This window comes from Lucilia sericata, unplaced genomic scaffold (assembly GCF_015586225.1).
Source record: "Lucilia sericata isolate MDLA Ls3-8-SP2 unplaced genomic scaffold, ASM1558622v1 Contig001429F_arrow, whole genome shotgun sequence".
Lineage (NCBI taxonomy): Eukaryota > Metazoa > Arthropoda > Insecta > Diptera > Calliphoridae > Lucilia > Lucilia sericata.
In genome coordinates, this window is record NW_023995362.1 from 45,281 (window position 1) to 64,251 (window position 18,971).

Consider the following 18,971-nt stretch of genomic DNA (forward strand, 5'->3'; position numbering starts at 1 on the left):
AACTGTTTTACCAAAATGATCCCAATCTTAACAATTGGAAACAAATATCACTGAACAGATCTTGTAGAACAAGTTCCAGAAAACTTCAAAGGTTTAAAATAAAAAGTAGAATTTTATTTCACTTCAGATAAGATAAAATAATATGGTAAGTAATTGCAATAGCTCTATATTTTACAACCCTGATATATATACAAAACAGGATTAATACACGAAAGTTTGTAATAAAAATTATAAAAAATATCTTGATTTGTTTTATTATTAAAAAGCAATAAAATATTTAGTTATTTTGTTAATTTCCTAAACAAAATAAAAAAAAAAAAAATTATTATAGCATAATTTGGTTTCTCTTAAATCGACACACTCTTAAATCTTGAAACTGAGATACTTATGAATATTTAAATTTTAAAAATAAAAAAGATCGCCAAGAACTTGTTGAGAGTGAGATACATACTCTCAAACAAGTTCTTTGTATTGAATTAAATAAAATCAGTTTCAAAGAGATGCTCGTCGAGACAACTTAAAAGCGGGGATTTATTAAAGCGTTTATGGAACGCCAATAAAAAAAAACACACAAAGATCTTGAAAATACTTAATAAAAACAACAAAATTTATATACTACATATCAAGTACTCGTACTACATGTATTTTGGCTGTTGTTTTTGTTGCGGTTTAAGTTTGAGTCGTTTTTATTATTATTAACAAACAAAACTTAATTTATAGAATTTTAGTAATGAGAATTTCTAAAAATGTTTATCAATATTTCATACAAATAATTGTGATCTCATTATGTTTAACGAATTTTTATGGCGGTAAGTGATAAGACAAGATTTATTGGAAATGCCCAACGAAAAAAAGCTTAATTGTAAAGCCCCGTGCACTTTTCCTGCCAGCGATTTGTTTATTGTGACAAACAGATGATTTTTGTTACAAGATGTTGCCAGATTTTTAAAAGATTTTAAACATCTTTAGAAATAAACAGATAATGTTTAAACTAATTAAAACATTAAAAATTTAACAAACTATTTTTGATAAATTTTAAAATTGATTTTAAATAAAGCCTAAAATCTGTATTAGATTTGATAACGAGATCTTTAAGGTCAGTTTATATAATTTTCTTAAAAGTTATGGTTTTTTTGATATTTTAATAATTTATCTGGCAGTATCGTGCAAAACACATAAACAGAGAGTAAAAAATGGCAAGAGAAATTTAAAAATGTAGGGAGAATGAGAATAAAATACCCACTTATAAGTGTGAGATAACTTCAGACCCCAAGTATCAAAATACGTATTGAATGATCAATACATAATCAGTATGGTTTAAAAATAGTATTATTTTTTATATATCTATAATGTGCTTCTTCGAAATACTACTATATAAATGGAATAATTTTTGAATTCGTGCTCTAAAAAGAAATTGCATATCTTTTCTTCTCATCTTAATACTAACCATTAAAAAAGACCGGTTGTATATTGATTCCGTTTATCAAAATATCGGTTGTAGACCCACAGAAGCTGAAGCAATTTCAACGAACACTTAAAAAATAATTTATACTTCGATAATCGCTAATATGACATCAAAAGTTCTTTCAAAGTGTGACTTTTAAGTTAGGTACGTTTGATAGGAGGATGTATACTATATCAAATCCGAAGAAATACACCTTAGGCCACTATCGGGTCTGTTATGAGCTGCTTTTCATAGCAAATGTTTGCTGGTAAAACAAAAACCTTACATAGTCATCAATGTAGGTATTATCGTCCGATGTTCAGAAACTCAGTTTCCTGGGCGTAATCCCTAAGAATTTTTCTATAAGTATTGGTGAGGAACATTGTATCCCGAATAATGTTACTCCTAAGATTCTTGGATCTAATTTCGACTACAGTCTGTCAATGCAAAGAAGTAATTCAGAGTTTCAAAGTCCTCTTCACAGGCTCTACATTCGTCTGAATCATTGCGTCCAATTTTGTATAGTTGTGCCAATGATCTGGTGTGTTCACTCAAGATACGTAGCATCATACTAACCTCAGACCTCTTTTTCATTATTCCAAGATGCCTTTTGGGTTTCGCATTCTATCTGGTTCCCGACATATTATGTGTCTGGCATGAGATCGGGCAAGTCCAATGTTTGTGTATAACCTTTCAATGTGTCCAGTATATTTTGATTACTCGTCCTTTAACTGTCAAGTTAGAAGCCGTTTGGTTATAAGTTCCGCCTCATATATTATACATTTCTATTATTTTAATGGGTGGAATATCTAGAACCGTTTACACAAGAGAAGAGAGCTGATATTTTTAAATCTCTTACTTTTTTGAGTCCATGTACTTGCACTTAATATTCGATACTACATTACAACAGCCTTAATCTTTATTCTCATTCTCTACATAATCTAATTTCAATTAAAAACAAACCTAATTAGAGAACCAAAAATTTCCGATATTTGAACTTCTATTTATAACTAACTAGCCCGCTCCCAATGTAGCTACAATGACTGGGCATGTGATAATGGCCAGTGTATACCCGATGACAAATTGTGTGACGGCAAAGTGGATTGTCGTGATCGATCAGACGAAATTGCCGAGAATTGTATACAGTTTCATGAGTCCTGTCCAAAGTATGCCTTTCGTTGCGCGTATGGTGCTTGTATAGACGGAAAGACAAGATGTAATGGTGTGCAAGATTGTGCTGACAATTCGGATGAATTGATATGTATTAAAAAAGATGATTCAGATTTTCAAAATATTTGGTAAGAAGTAGGGGAGATTTATAAAAATTATAATATTTTAGTTTTTTGATTAATTTGGAATGTAATTTACAGTTCGGATACTGAAATTCAATGTGTGAATTCTAAAGAATGTATAAACTCAATTAATCTTTGTAACGGTCGTGTAGACTGCAAGGATGGTTCCGATGAATCATTGGAGTTGTGCATCAACTTTGGTTGTATATCCTATGGTTTTCAATGTGGCTATGGTGCATGTATTAGCGGCAATGCTAAATGCAATGGTGTAAAAGAATGTGCTGATGGTTCTGATGAAGCCTGGGAGTTGTGTAATACACCACGAAAGACCACTAACAATATTGGTGGTGTTACACCAACCCCAATACCAAAACCAACACCCACACCTACTCCCGCACAATTTACTAGATGTATTATACCAAATATACCACAACTACAGGATTTGGTATTTAAATTACATCCTGAAAATGGAACGATTCCCATAGGATCATTTGTGGATGATTTCGATATTATACATATGGAATGCCAGAACAAATATACTTTAAGAGGTCAATCCAGTCTTTTGTGTCAAAATGGTAAATGGAATTTTGATTTTCCTTCCTGTGTGGGTAAGTCTTGGCTACGGATATTTATAATTTACTCTCTAACCTTGGTTCCTAATATCATTTAGGCTATTGTGATGGTACACTTTTGCGCGGTCTCTCTGTGCGTGCTGTTTGTGATTATAGAACTCATTTTAAGGATTGCCCGAAAAGAATTCGTCCTGGTACTGAAATTCAACTTAATTGCAACTTTGGTTTTATACGTAATCCAGATGTTCCACAGTATATAAAATGTTTATCAGACGGTACATTTGACAAGAGTCCCTTGCCTTGCGAACTTCATTGTGGCAGAGTTTCTCCTAACTCTGAACCGCTGTCTAAACGTGGCGTTCCCATTAAAGCTAGTACAGCACCCTGGCATGTGTCTATACATGAAAATAATAGTGTTTATTATGATTACATTTGTAGTGGATCCATCGTATCGCCTCGTGTTATCGTAACAGGTAAATTATTAATGAAGAGAAGACTACTAGAGCTTAAATACTTATTCCGATTTACTTTCAGCTGCACATTGTTTTTGGGATCAACCAACATTAACATTGAGAAATTATACGGAATATCAAATTATTGCCGGCAGTAATACGAGTAATTATACAACGGAGCAAAATGAATACTTGCAGGTAGTACAGGTGGAGGAAATACATATTCCAGTAGAGTAAGTATTATTTTAGACTTAAATAAATGAAATCATATATTTTTCATGAGAATACCTATAGAACCTCTCAACAAGTAGTATATATAATAGAATCAAAGAAGCTCAAGACTTTATCATAATTTCCACAATTATATACTTTAAAATTTTCTCTCATTACAGTTATCGCGGTAAAAATGGACGTCAAAGGGATGATATAGCATTTTTAAAACTTAAAACTGGTCTCAGATTCTCAGAAACTATAGCCTCAATTTGTATGCCAAATCAAATTCGCAATTCTGCATCAAATTATATTCTCTCCAATCAACCAGGTTTTATGACCGGTTTTGGCCTAAACAATCATTTGGAAAGACTTAACATGCTAACGTTAGACTATAATGAATGTTATAAAAAAAGTGTAAACGATGCCCCCATAGCAGATGATAAATTTTGTATTATCAATAAAGAAGGCGCTTCAGTGTGTCGCGGTGATAGTGGTGCAGGATTTTTTACCGAAAACCGAAATTTAGACAATGAAATTATATACAGACTATTGGGTGTAATAAGTAATACGCCGACCACTAGGAATGATTGTACACTTGTTGATGATGATGCTTATGTTGCAATTACAAACATTCACTATATGACTTCGGAATTTAAGAAAAAATTATTTGATGCTATAAACGAAGATCGACCATTATTTTAAGTATTAGTGAAGAATTTTGTTTATAAGTGTAAATTTTAATTAGATTGTGCAATAAAGATAATTTTAACATTTTTTTCTATATTTATTTAACTATTGATTTTTGATGTTGGCTCTATATATGGACTTTTTTATTAGATTAGTTTCAACGTGAGGGTGATTTCTGGAATAAGAGATTTGGTTAGTTATGAATCCAGCTCTTCAAAATTAAAGAAGTAATTACTTTTTCGAATTGTTCATATAAAACTTGCTTATATCGAATTAGAGGTAGGGTCAATTATGGACCCTCCTCCAAGAACTTAGTAAAGAGATTTCGGTTAATATAACACACATTTATGTCAAATTTCGTTGCATTTAACTTTAAAGCCATTTCTCGAAGGAGGCCTTATATCGGGTGTAAATTATGGACCGATCCACATAATACTTGAGTGATTTTGTTTCCCCCAAAACTTGTTTATTGTGTATTTCATTGCAAAAGTAGTATTTCTGATCCCGTAATGAGATATTTTCTGAGGGGGACCTTATATGGGGGTAGGATTAATTATGGATCGATTCTCATAAAATTTGGTATAGAGAATTCGGTTCTTATAAAACTTTTCTATGTTAAGTTTAATCGCTAGACAGGCCAGATATACGCGTTAGAGTAATTTTGTGATGTGGACCTCATATGGGTGGTAGGGTCCAAAATGAACCTATATTCATAAAAGTTGGCAGACAGTTTGTAGTTAATATAAAACTTGTTTATTTAAAATTTCATCAATATTCAGGTACTTTTATTCCAGCTATGAGCTTTAAAGTAATTTTCTAAAGGGGGCCTTTTATGGCTGGTAGGGTCAATTATAAAACTTGGTACAGAGATTCCCGTTAAACATTTGTATTGTGAATTTCGCCAAAGTAGAATTTTGAGTCCGTAATGAGCGTTAAAGTCATTTTCTGGTGGGTCTTATATGGGAGAGAGAGATTTCTGTACTTCTAAAACTTGTTTATGTCGAATTTGATCTCTGTATTGGTCTTTTCAAGCCAGTTATGACTGTATGAACTGTATACTGGGGGACAGGTGAAATCGTGAACCGATCTTGCCCTCTCCTTTTCCGTTCGGACTCTATCGTGTTTTCAACAGACGGACGGATCGTCTTAGAATCTAATGAGGACCAAGAATATATATACTTTTCTGGATCGTAGACCAATATTGCGTTGTGTTTTTAGGATTTTTTAAAGGATTTTTATCTACTTTTAGGTTAGGACGATGTAGCCAATTTTATTATTTGAAAATCGATTAGCGCTTTTTATACCCATTGATATTGCTATTTCCTTTGTAAGACATCGAAATATTCTCGATAGGATTTAAACGGTAAGAGATAGTAGTTTGAAGATATCTATTTATATTCTCTGTCAATTAGATTTGTTTGGTATTGAACCAGGATGATATTGGTTCTTTATTTCAGCTATACTTCATATCGCAATATTAGTGTAGACCTTCACATGTTTTCAATAAGTTTCCATCCCAGTGTTTTAGAAACTTCAAATTATGATTACAAATTTTACATGGATAGAGAGATGATCGGGTGGATCGGAGAAAGTGTATCTGAACCGACTGGTATTAAGATTGAGATTAATATTTAAGTGTGTTACTAATACAAATGATTTCATATGATAACAGTTCAAATTTAAATTAATCAATTGAGCGAAAATCAATGTCTCTTTAATCAGATACTGTTCTCAATATATTAAAATAACAGTTTTCAATTGGAAAGAAATCAGTTTTTAAGAGTTGCTTATTAGTTCAACATATAGAGTTTATTTTACTGTTTGGGTCAAGTGTTTAAATATAAATTGAAATAAATAAAAATTATTTTTAAAAATGTTCAATGATTTCAAAATACAATTAATTTTAATTTCACTATCTTTTGTGAACTGTGGTAAGAGAAAAATTATTATCATTTAAATTTGTTTATGATCCCAATTTCAATTAACAACAATCAAAATCATATAATTACTTAGTATATAGGTTTTCTGATATTTTAAGTAACATTTTGTACATTTACATTAGTCCATTCCCAATGTAGCAACAGTGACTGGTCATGTGACAATGGCCAGTGTATATCCGATAATAAATTGTGTGACGGTAAAGTGGATTGTGGTGATCGATCGGATGAAATTGCAGAGAATTGTATACAGTTTCATGTTATCTGTCAGAATTCTACTTTTCGTTGTACATACGGAGCTTGCATAGACGGCAAGGCTAAATGCAATGGTGTGCAAGATTGTGCTGACAACTCGGATGAATTGATATGTATTCAAAAAGATTCAGATTTTCAAGGTGTCTGGTAAGTGGGAGAATTATAACTAATATGTGTATGCTTTTATTTTAAATATTTACAGCTTTGCTACTGAAATACAATGTGTGAATTCTAAAGAATGCATAAATTCAATTGATCTTTGTAATGGTCGTGTAGACTGCAAAGATGGTTCCGATGAATCCCTGGAGTTATGTATAAATTTTCGTTGTGTTGGTTTTACATGTATTAGCCTTAATGTATTAGCCTTAATGCTAAATGTAATGGTATAAAAGAATGTGCTGATGGTTCAGACGAGGCCTGGCAGTTGTGTACTACACCACGTAAGATCAATTATGAAACTGCTGTAACACCGACTCCAAAACCAAAGCCAGCACCCATAGCCTTACCAACATCCGTTCAATGCATTATACCAAATATAACAGAACTACAGGATTTGATATTTAAACTACATCCTCAAAATGAAACTATTCCCATAGGATCATTTGTGGATGATTGCGAAGTCATACATATCGAATGCCAGAACAAATATGCTTTAAGAGGTCAAACCAGTCGTTTGTGTCAAAATGGTAAATGGAATTTTGATTTTCCTTCCTGTGAGCGTAAGTCTTTCTTTTGATATTGATAATTTGCTCTATAACCTTGTTCCCCATTTCATTTAGGCCATTGTGATGGTACACTTTTGCACGGTCTTTCTGTTCGTGCTGTATGTAATTATATAACACATTTTGAGGAGTGTCCCAAAAGAATTCCACCTGGTACTGAAATTCGCCTTAATTGTAACTTTGGTTACACTCGTAATCCAAAATTTTCACAGTACATAAAATGTTTACCAGATGGCATTTTCGATAAAAGGCCTCAGTCTTGCGTTCACAGTTGTGGCAGAATTGCTACCTCCTCTGTATCCTTATCTAAACATGGTATTCCCATTATATCCATCTCAGCTCCATGGCATGTATCTATACATGAATATAATAGTATTAATTACAACTTCATTTGTAGTGGATCTATTGTTTCGCCTCGTATTATCATAACAGGTTGTTGAATAGATTTAATTAAAGGTAGGACCGTATTTATTTTAAGGTTCTTTCAGCCGCACATTGCTTTTGGGATGAATCGACTTTGACATTGAGAAATTATAAGGAATATCAAATTATTGCTGGCCGAAGTACGAGTAATTTTACAACGGAACAGAATGATTTCTCGCAGATAGTACAGGTGGAGAAAATACACATACCATCAGGGTAAGTTATCGTTACTACATATAACCCCCTTACTACCAGCTATATGAAGTAAGTGGGCGTTGGTGCTTCAAATGATCAAATTATAGCTCCTTTTATAGCATTTAATTTAATGTACATATATTTTTTTGTTACAGTTATAACGGTGTAATTGGACATCAAAAAGACGATATAGCTTTTTTAAAACTAGAAACTGCCCTTAGATATTCACTAACCATTGCACCGATCTGTATGCCAAAAGAAATTTACAATATCACATCAAAATATATGATCTCTAATCGTATAGGTTTCATTACTACTTTTGGCCTAAACACTCAATTGCAAAGACTTCGAATGATAACATTATCCTATCATGAATGTTATGATAAAAGTCCACTTGATTCCCCATTAGCAGATGATAAATTTTGTATTATCAATAAAGAAGGCGCTGCAGTATGTCGTGGTGATAGTGGTGCAGGATTTGTTATTCAAAATCGTAATCCAGATGGCAACGAAACTATATACACACTATTGGGCGTTATAAGTAATTATCCGACTACTAAGAATGATTGTACACGAGACGATGATAAGGCTTATGTTGCTATTACAAATATTAACTATATGGCTTCCGAATTTAAGATAAAATTAGCAAATGCTATTACCGAAGATCAAACTTTATTTTAAGTATGAGTTGAATAATATTAGGATGTAAGTGAAAATGATAATTCGATTTTGCAATAAAGATAATATTTATATTTAGGAAACTAATCTTAAAATTAAGGGAGATACATATTTAAAAAATTTATTAAAGGAAGACGAGGATCGAAAATTGACTTCTCTAAATAAAACATAAATAAATGTGTGTCAAATTATTTACGATATTGATAAAAATTTTGAAAAAATGTAAAAAAAAAGAATCATAATGTCAGAAAGAATTCCGTAATTGCCAGAAACTGAAAAGTAAAATAATGGAAAAATTTATAATTTTGCCCATAGTGTCCACATTTCTTTAAATTCAGATGAAAAACAAGGGAAATAGTGGAAAAAAGGTTCCCTATTTTCAACACCCATAGCTCCGCCCCTGGAGCAAGTATGAGGTTTAGCTTCAAAAACTCCTAGGCAACGCCCATATTAAATTTTATTTCGATTAGATAAGCCGTTTAGAAATCCGAGATTTAATTCCAAAATATATATAGAATCTGCCCACTGTGCATTCTTAGAAATGTTTGTTGATTTTAATTTAAATATTATGACGAGGATTTCGAATGCAGTATGTGATAAGACAGTTGAGATTGCATAACCAATACTACCACAGTGGAGAGTGGTATTCAGTCCATTAATTTGCGTCGATTAACAACTGCTCGTATAATTAAAAATTGCTAAATTTCAAAGAAATTTAAAAGAAGTGATCAAAAGGAGAACTTAGATTATTTTTTAATTAAGATTACACAGACCAACAAATTTTTAAGCCATAGACCAAAGTATACTTTTTGAATGGATTGAGCAACGCTAAAATAGTGCCCTAAAAACTGTAAATTTACCATTTTTGGCCATATTAGCAAATTAACTCATTAGAGCATAATGTTCGTTAAATAGGACGCTAATATATTCAATATATTTTTATAAATATGTTAGGTTAGGTTTCATGCAGGTCTTTTAAAATCTTCAACCTGTAGTTTAAATACACATTTTACATGATTAGAGAGCTAATGGGACTTGAACCGACTTGTATTAAGATTGATATATATTTATAAATATGTTAGGTTAGGTTTCATGCAGGTCTTTTAAAATCTTCAACCTGTAGTTTAAATACACATTTTACATGATTAGAGAGCTAATGGGACTTGAACCGACTTGTATTAAGATTGAGATTAATATTTAAATGTTTTACTAATACAAATGATTTCATATGATAACAGTTCAAATTTAAAATAATCAATTGAGCAAAAATCAATACCTCTGTAATCAAAAAGTTCTCAATATATTAAAATAACAGCTTTTAATTGAAAAGTAATCAGTTTTTAAAAGTTGCTTATAAGTCCAACATATACATTTTATTTCATTGTTTGGGTCAAGTGTATATAAATTGAAATAAATATAAATCATTTTTAAAAATGTTCAATAATTTCAAAATACAAATAATTTTTTTAATTTCATTATCTTTTGTGAAATTCAATTGTGGTAAGAGAAAAAAAGATGATCATTAAAACTTGTATGATCTTAATTTCAATTAACAACAATCAATATCATATAATTAGTTAGGATATATATATATGTAGGTTTTCCGATATTTTAAGTAACATTTTGTATATTTACATTAGCCCATTCCCAATGTAACAGCAGTGACTGGTCATGTGACAATGGCCAGTGTATATCCGATAATAAATTGTGTGACGGTAAAGTGGATTGTAGTGATCGATCGGATGAAATTGCAGAGAATTGTATACAGTTTCATGATATCTGTCAGAATTCTACTTTTCGTTGTACATACGGAGCTTGCATAGACGGCAAGGCTAAATGCAATGGTGTGCAAGATTGTGCTGACAACTCGGATGAATTGATATGTATTCAAAAAGATGATTCAGATTTTCAAGGTGTCTGGTAAGTGGGAGAATTATAACTAATATGTGTATACATTTATCTTAAACATTTATAGTTTTGCTACTGAAATACAATGTGTGAATTCTAAAGAATGCATAAATTCAATTGATCTTTGTAATGGTCGTGTAGACTGCAAAGATGGTTCCGATGAATCCCTGGAGTTATGTATAAATTTTCATTGTGTTGGTTTTACATGTGGTTATGGTGCATGTATTAGCCGTAATTCTAAATGTAATGGTATAAAAGAATGTGCTGATGGTTCAGACGAGGCCTGGCAGTTGTGTACTACACCACGAAAGATCAATAATGAAACTGCTGTAACACCGACTCCAAAACCAAAGCCAGCACCCATAGCCTTACCAACATCCGCTCAATGCATTATACCAAATATAACAGAACTGCAGGATTTGATATTTAAACTACATCCTCTAAATGAAACTATTCCAATAGGATCCTTTGTGGATGATTTTGAAGTCATACATATCGAATGCCAGAACAAATATACGCTAAAAGGTCAAACCAGTCTTTTGTGCCAGAATGGTAAATGGGATTTTGATTTTCCTTCCTGTGAGGGTAAGTCTTTCTTTAGATATTGATAATTTGTTTTCTAACACAGTTCCCCATTCTATTTAGCCTACTGTGATGGTACACTCTTAAGCGGACTTTCTATACATGCTGTTTGTAACTATAGAACACGTTTAGGGGAGTGTCCTAAAAAAATTCCTCCTGGTACTGAAATTCAACTTAATTGTAACTTTGGTTACACTCGTAAACCGAAAGTTCCACAGTTAATACAATGTTTATCAGATGGCAGTTACGATGAACCTCCCCATCCTTGCGTTCACAGTTGCGGCAGAGTATCTTCTATTATTTTCCCCTTGTCTACGCGTGTCATTCGCATAAAATCTAGCTCAGCACCCTGGCATGTGTCTATACATGAACATAATAATATTAAATACAACTTCATTTGTAGTGGATCTATTGTTTCGCCTCGTATTATCATAACAGGTTTATTAAATTGATCACTAAAGGTATACCTATGCTTATATTAACTTTCTTTCAGCCGCACATTGCTTTTGGGATGTGTCGACTTTAACATTGAGAAATTATACGGAATATCAAATTATTGCTGGCAGAACTACGAGCAATTTTACAGCGGAGCAGAGTAGCTACTCGCAGATAGTACAGGTGGAAGAAATACACATACCATCAGAGTATGTTTAACTGTATAATAACTTCTACAATTTGGAAAGTACTCGACTATAACTTAAATATATAGGAAAAATTTTCGGTTTCGTGATATTGGCAACGGATTGTTTTCAAACAATATAAAACATTAAAGAAGTAAGAAATGGCCCAGGGCAGATCATATGATATCATGCAGTATTGATTATTCCAAGACCCATTCGGTCCCAGGCCATATATAGGACATAGGCGCTAGGTGTTATAATGATCGGTTATAAATGATTCTGCCGGAAATTAGTATAATCAATGATCGGACCTCATTTGACCCATTTAGTCTGCCTCGATCGGTTCATAATTGGCCGTGGCTCCCATACAAGGTCCCCTTCTAAAAATAACATAAACGTATATTACTCATTACCAAATAATGATATCCTTACAACATTTTACATACCCTATGTGTCCTACTTTGCGGACCTCTGACTACGTCCCTGGTAGGCCCATGAGGTCCTCAAAACCTAAACTCGTCAACGCTTCCTCTTTACGTATGTGAAATTTCATAAGAATCGGACAAACTTTTTACAAGTTACATACATAATTATTATGATATAAATTTTTATTTAAATTAATAAAATTTGTTTCTTATAGTTATAAAGGTAGAGATGGTGGTGAAAGGGACGATATAGCTTTTTTAAAACTAAAAAGTGCCCTTCGATACGTACTAACAATTGCACCGGTCTGCATGGCAATAGAAAGTCTCAATACCGCATCAAAATATATGATCTCTAATCAAAAAGGTTTCATTACCACTTTTGGCCTAAACACTCAATTGGAAAGAATTCGGATGATAACATTATCCTATCATGAATGTTATGATAAAAGTCCACCTGAATTGCGCATAGCAGATGATAAATTTTGTATTATCAATGAAGAACGCGCTGCAGTATGTCGTGGTGATAGTGGTTCTGGATTTTTTGTTGAACACCGGAATCCAGATGACAACGAAATTATATATAGGCTCTTGGGCGTAATTAGTAATTTACCGACTACTATGAATTATTGTACACGAAACGATGATGATGCTTTTGCTGCAGTAACAAATATCCACTATATGTCTTCGGAATTTAAGACAAAATTATTTGAAGCTATGAAAGAAGACGAAACTTTATTTTAAGTATTATGTAGTTAAATGAATTTAACTTACAAGTGAAATTATACTTAGTGTTTTGCAATAAAAGTAATTTTAATATATATATCGTTTTTTTATTTTGGGAAGTGTTAATGTGAGATATTATTAGAAAGTAGACCATTTAGAAGATGAAACTAAATCCCTTTATCTTGATTTAGCTCATTTACTACAAGATTTGCATAATCCAAATAACGTTGTTTCAAGAAAAATGGTTCTAAGAGCTGTTTATAGAAAACAAGTAAGAAATTATAGTCGGTTGTGGCCGACCAGTTAAGAGAATAGAGTTCCTCCGATATTTTTAAGAAATTTATTGACAAAAAACTAATTTTCTGATCCAGACTGGGGGAAAATGTTGACAGATACTCATAAAATTTGGTGAATGGAAAACGTGTATAGTTATTGCATATTTTAAATACCAAACAAATTCTAACTCTTTCCGTTCGGACTAGGGATGCCAATCCCGAAATCCCGATCCCGAAAATCCCGGGATTTTTCGGGATTGGCAAATCTCGAATCCCGGGATTTGGAAAATAAATCCCGGGATTCTTTCGGGATTAGAATATCCCGAAACCCGGGATTTTTCAAAATAAATCCCGGGATTTGTTTCAAAAACTGTTTTTATTTTCTTTTTTTGAGCCATAATTTTCATTAACTTGAAAATTACGATCTTATTTTATTTTCGACTCATGCAAAACTAAATTCCGCAGAGCTAATTTTATACATATTTAAACCTTTTATTTTTTAAAGTGGTATGATTCCATACACATAGCACATATAAATTTATTTATTCACTTCGTTTTTATACCCTACACCACTTTAGTGGGGAGGGTATATTGGGTTTGTGCTGATTTTTGTTATGCACAATAATATTGGTCCTATACCCACCTTAAAGTATACCAATCGGCTCAGAATCATTTTCTGAGTCGATTAAGCTATGTCCGTCCGTCTGTCCGTCCGTCCGTGTAAACCTTGTAATCAAACTACAGCAATTTTGAAGATAATTCTATAAAATTTTGCATGATCTTCTATTGTACTAGAGACGGATCCTATTGAAAATGGGTAACATCGGTCCAATACTTGACCTAGCCCCCATACAACTGAACCCGCCGAATAGGGCTTTTAAGTTCATAATTATGTTTAATATACTCGTATCTCGACAAAAAGCTGCAAAGCCAAGTTCTATACTAGCCTTCATGACCCTGATGTATTTTTTGATGATACGGCCTCATTTGACCCTAGCTCCTATACAAAGCCCCGTTCGAAATATGACTTAAATGTACACAATTTTATTCAACAAAAAATAGCTAAAGTATATCTGAGGCAAGGTACAATTCAACTTAGATGCTTTATTATGAACAATAAATCACATTTTATTTTATAACTGGTGTAGGGTATTATATGGTAGGCTTCGCCCAACTATAACTTCTTACTTGTTAACACATCGAAATGTTGGTCGTAGACCGACCCAAAAAGTATACACATTCTGTGTCTGTAAGCTAAAAACACGAGTTAGAAGACTCATTCCATTTGTGATGCAAATTTGGACCAAAATTGACACAAGAAAACCTAATTGGACCTCCTCTGAAAATCACATTGATGCTGATATTAATATCAATACATTACAATATTTTGATGGTGGGTATTTAATTTCGGCACAGTCGAATACAAACTTTATTTTTCAATACTAGAGGATTTTACATTTCTAACTTTCTACAAATCTGAGTGATACCGGTAAAGGTAAATTACCTTGTTCTGAATGCACATAAAATTTTAAATTAATACTACGAATATAATAACATGTTCCAAAACTAACATGTATTTTGTGTAAAGTTCCAAATATTTTTCAAAGAATAGGTTCTAAATTGATGTACGGATAATTGAATTGGTATCTGTTATAATTATTAGTTCACATGGAACAGTATGAGGTTTTAAAAAGTGCTTATGTCTAATTTCGGAACTTGATATTTATTTAGGAAGTAAGTATGTATTTAAAAAGTTTCAGAAATTATGCAATTCTGAAAGTTTTTATTTAAAAATTGGAATTAATTGGATTGTTTTAATTTAAATATATCTTCTGTCTGCTAAATTTCCACAAAATTAAACAATTTTCTTTACAAATATGATGATTTAAAGATTTTCATATATAAAATAAATAAATTCATGTAATCCCGAAATCCCGTAAAATCCCGAAATCCCGAAAAATCCCGGGATCCCGAAAAATCCCGGGATCCCGAAATATCCCGGGATCCCGGGATTGCAATTTTCAAAATCCCGAATCCCGGGATTTGTAAAAGCCAGTCCCGTTTGGCATCCCTAGTTCGGACTCTATCGTGCTTTCAGGTGACAGACGGACGGACATGGCTAGGTCATCTCAGAATTTAATAAAAACCCATGATATATATGTATACTTTTATTGGTCTTTGACTTTGTGTTACAAACGGAATGACACAATTGATATACCCTGTGCTCTTACGAATTAAAAATATTAATTTTTTGTCAAATTTTTATAACCATAAACTGTTTTTTTAAGGGGTTATATGGAGGGTAGAGACAATAATGTACCTATCCTCTTCGGTTTAGATAATAATTATTTGTTTACAATTTCACCGTGGTACTCATATCTTTAATTTAGTTATGAGCAATTTTTTTTTTAAAGCAATTTTCTGAAGGAAACCGATAATGGGGGGTTGGATCAGTTATCGACCGATCCTCAGTTGACCGATCCTTCAGTTGAAAATTTCCACTTCCTAATTAAACAACCGTAATTTCTAAAGTGGACCTTATTAAACCGATCTTCATAAACTTTTGTACATAAATTAAGTATGTTTCGTAAAGAAGTTGTTTATTTTGAATTTCATCGCCTAAGTCGTATTTTTAAGTAACTAATGAGAGTTAAATTAGTTTTCTGAAGTGGTGCTTAAATGGGGGGTAGGATCAGTTATCGATCCATCTTCATTAAAGTCGGTAGGAAGATTTCAGTTCCCATAAAACTTCTTTATGTCGAATTTCATGGATCTACTGGTATTTTTATGCCAGTAATGAGCATATGAGTAATGGGGGATAGGGTCATTTATGGACTGATCCTCATAAAAATTTGATAGAGAGTTTTAGGTTTGTACAAAATTTGTTAATGTAGAATTTCACCACAGTACTCGCATTTTTAAGTCATTTTTATATGGGGCTTAGAGTCAATTTAGAATCAATGCACATAAAATTTGGTAAAGAGATTTTGGCTCGCAAAGATACTTATTTGTGTCAAATTTCATATCTATACGCGTATTTTTAAGCCAATAATGAGCGTTAAATTTATTTTCAGAAGGGGCCTTATATGGGGGGTAGGGTCAATTATGCGACGATTCTCATAAAAGTCTGTAGAAAGATGTTGGCTCGTAAGAAACTTTTTTTGTAAAATTTCAGTGCTATACTCGCATTTTTTAGCCAGTAATGAGCGTTAAAGTGATTTTCTGAAGGGGACCTTATAAGGGGGGTAGGGTTAATTATGGACTTATATGAAACTTATTTATGTCGAATTTCATCGCTATTCTCGTATTTTTTACCCAGTAATGAGCGTTAAATTTATTTTCTGATGGGGACCTTATAAGGGGGGTAGTGTCAATTATGGGACGATTCTCATAAAAGTCTGTAGAAAGATGTCGGCTCGTAAGAAACTTTTTTTGTAAAATTTCAGTGCTATACTCGCATTTTTTAGCCAGTAATGAGCGTTAAATTTATTTTCTGATGGGGACCTTATAAGGGGGTAGTGTTAATTATGGGACGATTCTCATAAAAGTCTGTAGAAAGATGTTGGCTCGTAAGAAACTTTTTTTGTAAAATTTCAGTGCTATACTCGCATTTTTTAGCCAGTAATGAGCGTTAAAGTGATTTTCTGAAGGGGACCTTATAAGGGGGTAGGGTTAATTATGGGCTTATATGAAACTTATTTATGTCGAATTTCATCGCTATTCTCGTATTTTTAAAACAGTAATGTAAGTTAAAGCTAGAGGGTCCACTTGTATGGGGACTATCCGAAAACATGGACAATATTGCCTATTTTCAATACCAAACAAAGCTTACAGGTAATATTTGTGAACACTTCATTCCTATACCCTTTCTATTCGACCTCTACCGTGCTTTCAACAGACAGACAGGCGGACGGACGGACAGACGTGGCTAGATCGTCTTAGAATTTAATAAGAATCCGGAATATATATACTTTTGTGGGTCTATGACCAATATTTCGATGTGTTACAAACAGAATGGCAAAATCAATATAGCACCCATCTTTTTCATGGTTGGTATAAAAATTTATAATATAATAAACTAAGGGAGTAGCAATAGAGGGCGTGGCACCTCCCATATGAATTAAATACAAAAATTCCTATAACTGGAAAACTATTAGAGCCAGAATCCTCAAATTTTGTACAGTCAACATTGTAATCCACATGAACAATTTGTCCATTTTTTGGACGATTTTTATCTTTATGGTCTATCATAATTTTATTAAGGTGAATCATTAATTAATGTCAATTTAACGAAAATCTGTTTATTTAGATGTATAGTTGTTTTTATATATATAAAAAAACAAGAATTTCTCTTTCTAAGAAATGGGAGTTCCCCATTACTGATAAGATAAGTAAACATTTTTAATAAGAATTTTTTAAAAATTTTATTTGTGTAGTTTAAATTATTAAAAAACAAGTTAGAGTGCTATATTTGGCTATGCCGAATCTTAAATACCCTCCACCAGCAAGCTACTTTTTATTGAAACCCATTTAAATATATAATTTTTAGATAACTTGGCAAAATTTTTGTTTCCTTATTGAGAGTAGGTACTAACATTTAGGCATATGTCAAATTAATTTTAATTAGGTCGAGAAAAATGTATATTAATTGGCCAGTTTGATAACATTTTAATATAATAATTTATCTGTACACAGAACATACTCATTTTGAATTTTATCCGGATGTAATCATTTAATTACGAATTAAGTGGTATTAAGTGGTTTTCAGAAGTATACCTTATATGTGAGCTAAGACAACCTATGGACCGATCCGGAAGAAAAAATCCGTAGAATGATTTATATATACAAAATACACATTTATGTCGAATTTTATCCCGATAATTTTGATTGCTAATGTGCATTTGAGTCACAACTCCCATATAAGGAAATGGTCCTTATATAGGAGTTGTGACCAATTATCAACCGATAATGAAAAATTTCGTATAATGATTTATATGCCAAAAAAATTCAAGTCGAATTTTACTACAATAGATTTATTAATTAATGAAATATGTGCGTTTAGGTGATTTTCGGAAGTGGACTTTATATGTATAGGAGCTATGACCTTACACAAAACATATTTGTGTAGAATTTTATCAAGATAGCTTTATTTGATAATGAAATATGTGCGTTTAAGTGATTTTTTTGAAGGAAATATTACCATATATGGAACAATCCGGAAAAAATTTGGTAGATTGATTTATATGCTCACAAAGCATATTCAAGTCGTACTTTATCCAGATAGCTTTATTATAATATGTGCGTTTAAGTGATTTTCGTAAGTGAACCCTCTATGGGAGCCTATCCGGAAAAAATTTCGTAGAGTGATTCATATAAAGACGAAACATATTTGTGTCAAATTTTATTAAGATAACATTATTTGACAATTAAATATGTGCGTTTAAGTAATTTTCGGAAGTGGGACTTATATGGGAGCTATGACCAATAATGAACCGATCCGGGGAAAAAGTGGTAGAATGATTTATATGTACACAAAACATATTCAAGTCGAATTTTATCCTTATAGCT

The 18,971-nt window shown here is 32.2% G+C and overlaps 3 protein-coding genes across 6 annotated transcripts; all 3 read left to right on the forward strand.

The window, feature by feature from the left end:
* The first annotated feature begins 488 nt into the window (after nt 1-488).
* On the forward strand, nt 489-4,762 carry LOC119611357 (modular serine protease-like). 2 transcript variants are annotated; one of them, XM_037966909.1, is made up of 6 exons: nt 489-809; nt 2,463-2,742; nt 2,815-3,344; nt 3,407-3,781; nt 3,843-3,993; nt 4,153-4,762. In XM_037966909.1, exons 1-6 carry the CDS (start codon nt 731-733, stop codon nt 4,673-4,675), a joined length of 1,938 nt encoding a protein of 645 aa, XP_037822837.1. In that variant the 5' UTR covers nt 489-730; the 3' UTR covers nt 4,676-4,762. The 2 variants fall into 2 exon arrangements, with proteins under 2 accessions (XP_037822837.1, XP_037822838.1); XM_037966910.1 differs by having other exon boundaries at nt 2,479-2,742.
* Nucleotides 4,763-6,448: 1,686 nt separating this feature from the next.
* On the forward strand, nt 6,449-9,004 carry LOC119611361 (modular serine protease-like). The gene is given in 7 exon segments (XM_037966917.1): nt 6,449-6,591; nt 6,723-6,999; nt 7,055-7,205; nt 7,208-7,571; nt 7,632-8,006; nt 8,063-8,213; nt 8,348-9,004. Coding segments are annotated over 7 exon segments (1,902 nt in total). The 5' UTR covers nt 6,449-6,533; the 3' UTR covers nt 8,874-9,004.
* A 1,220-nt stretch (nt 9,005-10,224) lies between these two features.
* On the forward strand, nt 10,225-13,217 carry LOC119611360 (modular serine protease-like). Of its 3 annotated transcripts, none has more exons than XM_037966914.1 (6): nt 10,225-10,370; nt 10,511-10,790; nt 10,846-11,363; nt 11,424-11,798; nt 11,854-12,004; nt 12,621-13,217. In XM_037966914.1, the coding sequence occupies exons 1-6, from the start codon at nt 10,304-10,306 to the stop codon at nt 13,144-13,146; spliced, it is 1,917 nt and encodes a 638-aa protein (XP_037822842.1). In that variant the 5' UTR covers nt 10,225-10,303; the 3' UTR covers nt 13,147-13,217. The 3 variants fall into 3 exon arrangements, with proteins under 3 accessions (XP_037822842.1, XP_037822844.1, XP_037822843.1); XM_037966916.1 differs by having other exon boundaries at nt 11,854-11,978; nt 12,621-12,740; XM_037966915.1 differs by lacking the exon at nt 10,225-10,370 and having other exon boundaries at nt 10,881-11,363.
* The last annotated feature ends 5,754 nt before the right edge of the window (nt 13,218-18,971 follow it).

What these genes read in the sequence shown, in the direction of transcription:
- LOC119611360 (XM_037966914.1), top strand. Translation starts at nt 10,304, where the DNA reads ATGTTCAATAATTTCAAAATACAAATAATTTTTTTAATTTCATTATCT. An exon ending in GCCTCGTATTATCATAACAG is followed by an intron (nt 11,799 to 11,853) that starts GTTTATTAAATT and finishes ACTTTCTTTCAG; the next exon opens with CCGCACATTGCTTTTGGGAT. An exon ending in GAAATACACATACCATCAGA is followed by an intron (nt 12,005 to 12,620) that starts GTATGTTTAACT and finishes TGTTTCTTATAG; the next exon opens with TTATAAAGGTAGAGATGGTG.
- LOC119611357 (XM_037966909.1), top strand. Translation starts at nt 731, where the DNA reads ATGAGAATTTCTAAAAATGTTTATCAATATTTCATACAAATAATTGTG. An exon ending in TCAGATTTTCAAAATATTTG is followed by an intron (nt 2,743 to 2,814) that starts GTAAGAAGTAGG and finishes TGTAATTTACAG; the next exon opens with TTCGGATACTGAAATTCAAT. An exon ending in TGATTTTCCTTCCTGTGTGG is followed by an intron (nt 3,345 to 3,406) that starts GTAAGTCTTGGC and finishes AATATCATTTAG; the next exon opens with GCTATTGTGATGGTACACTT.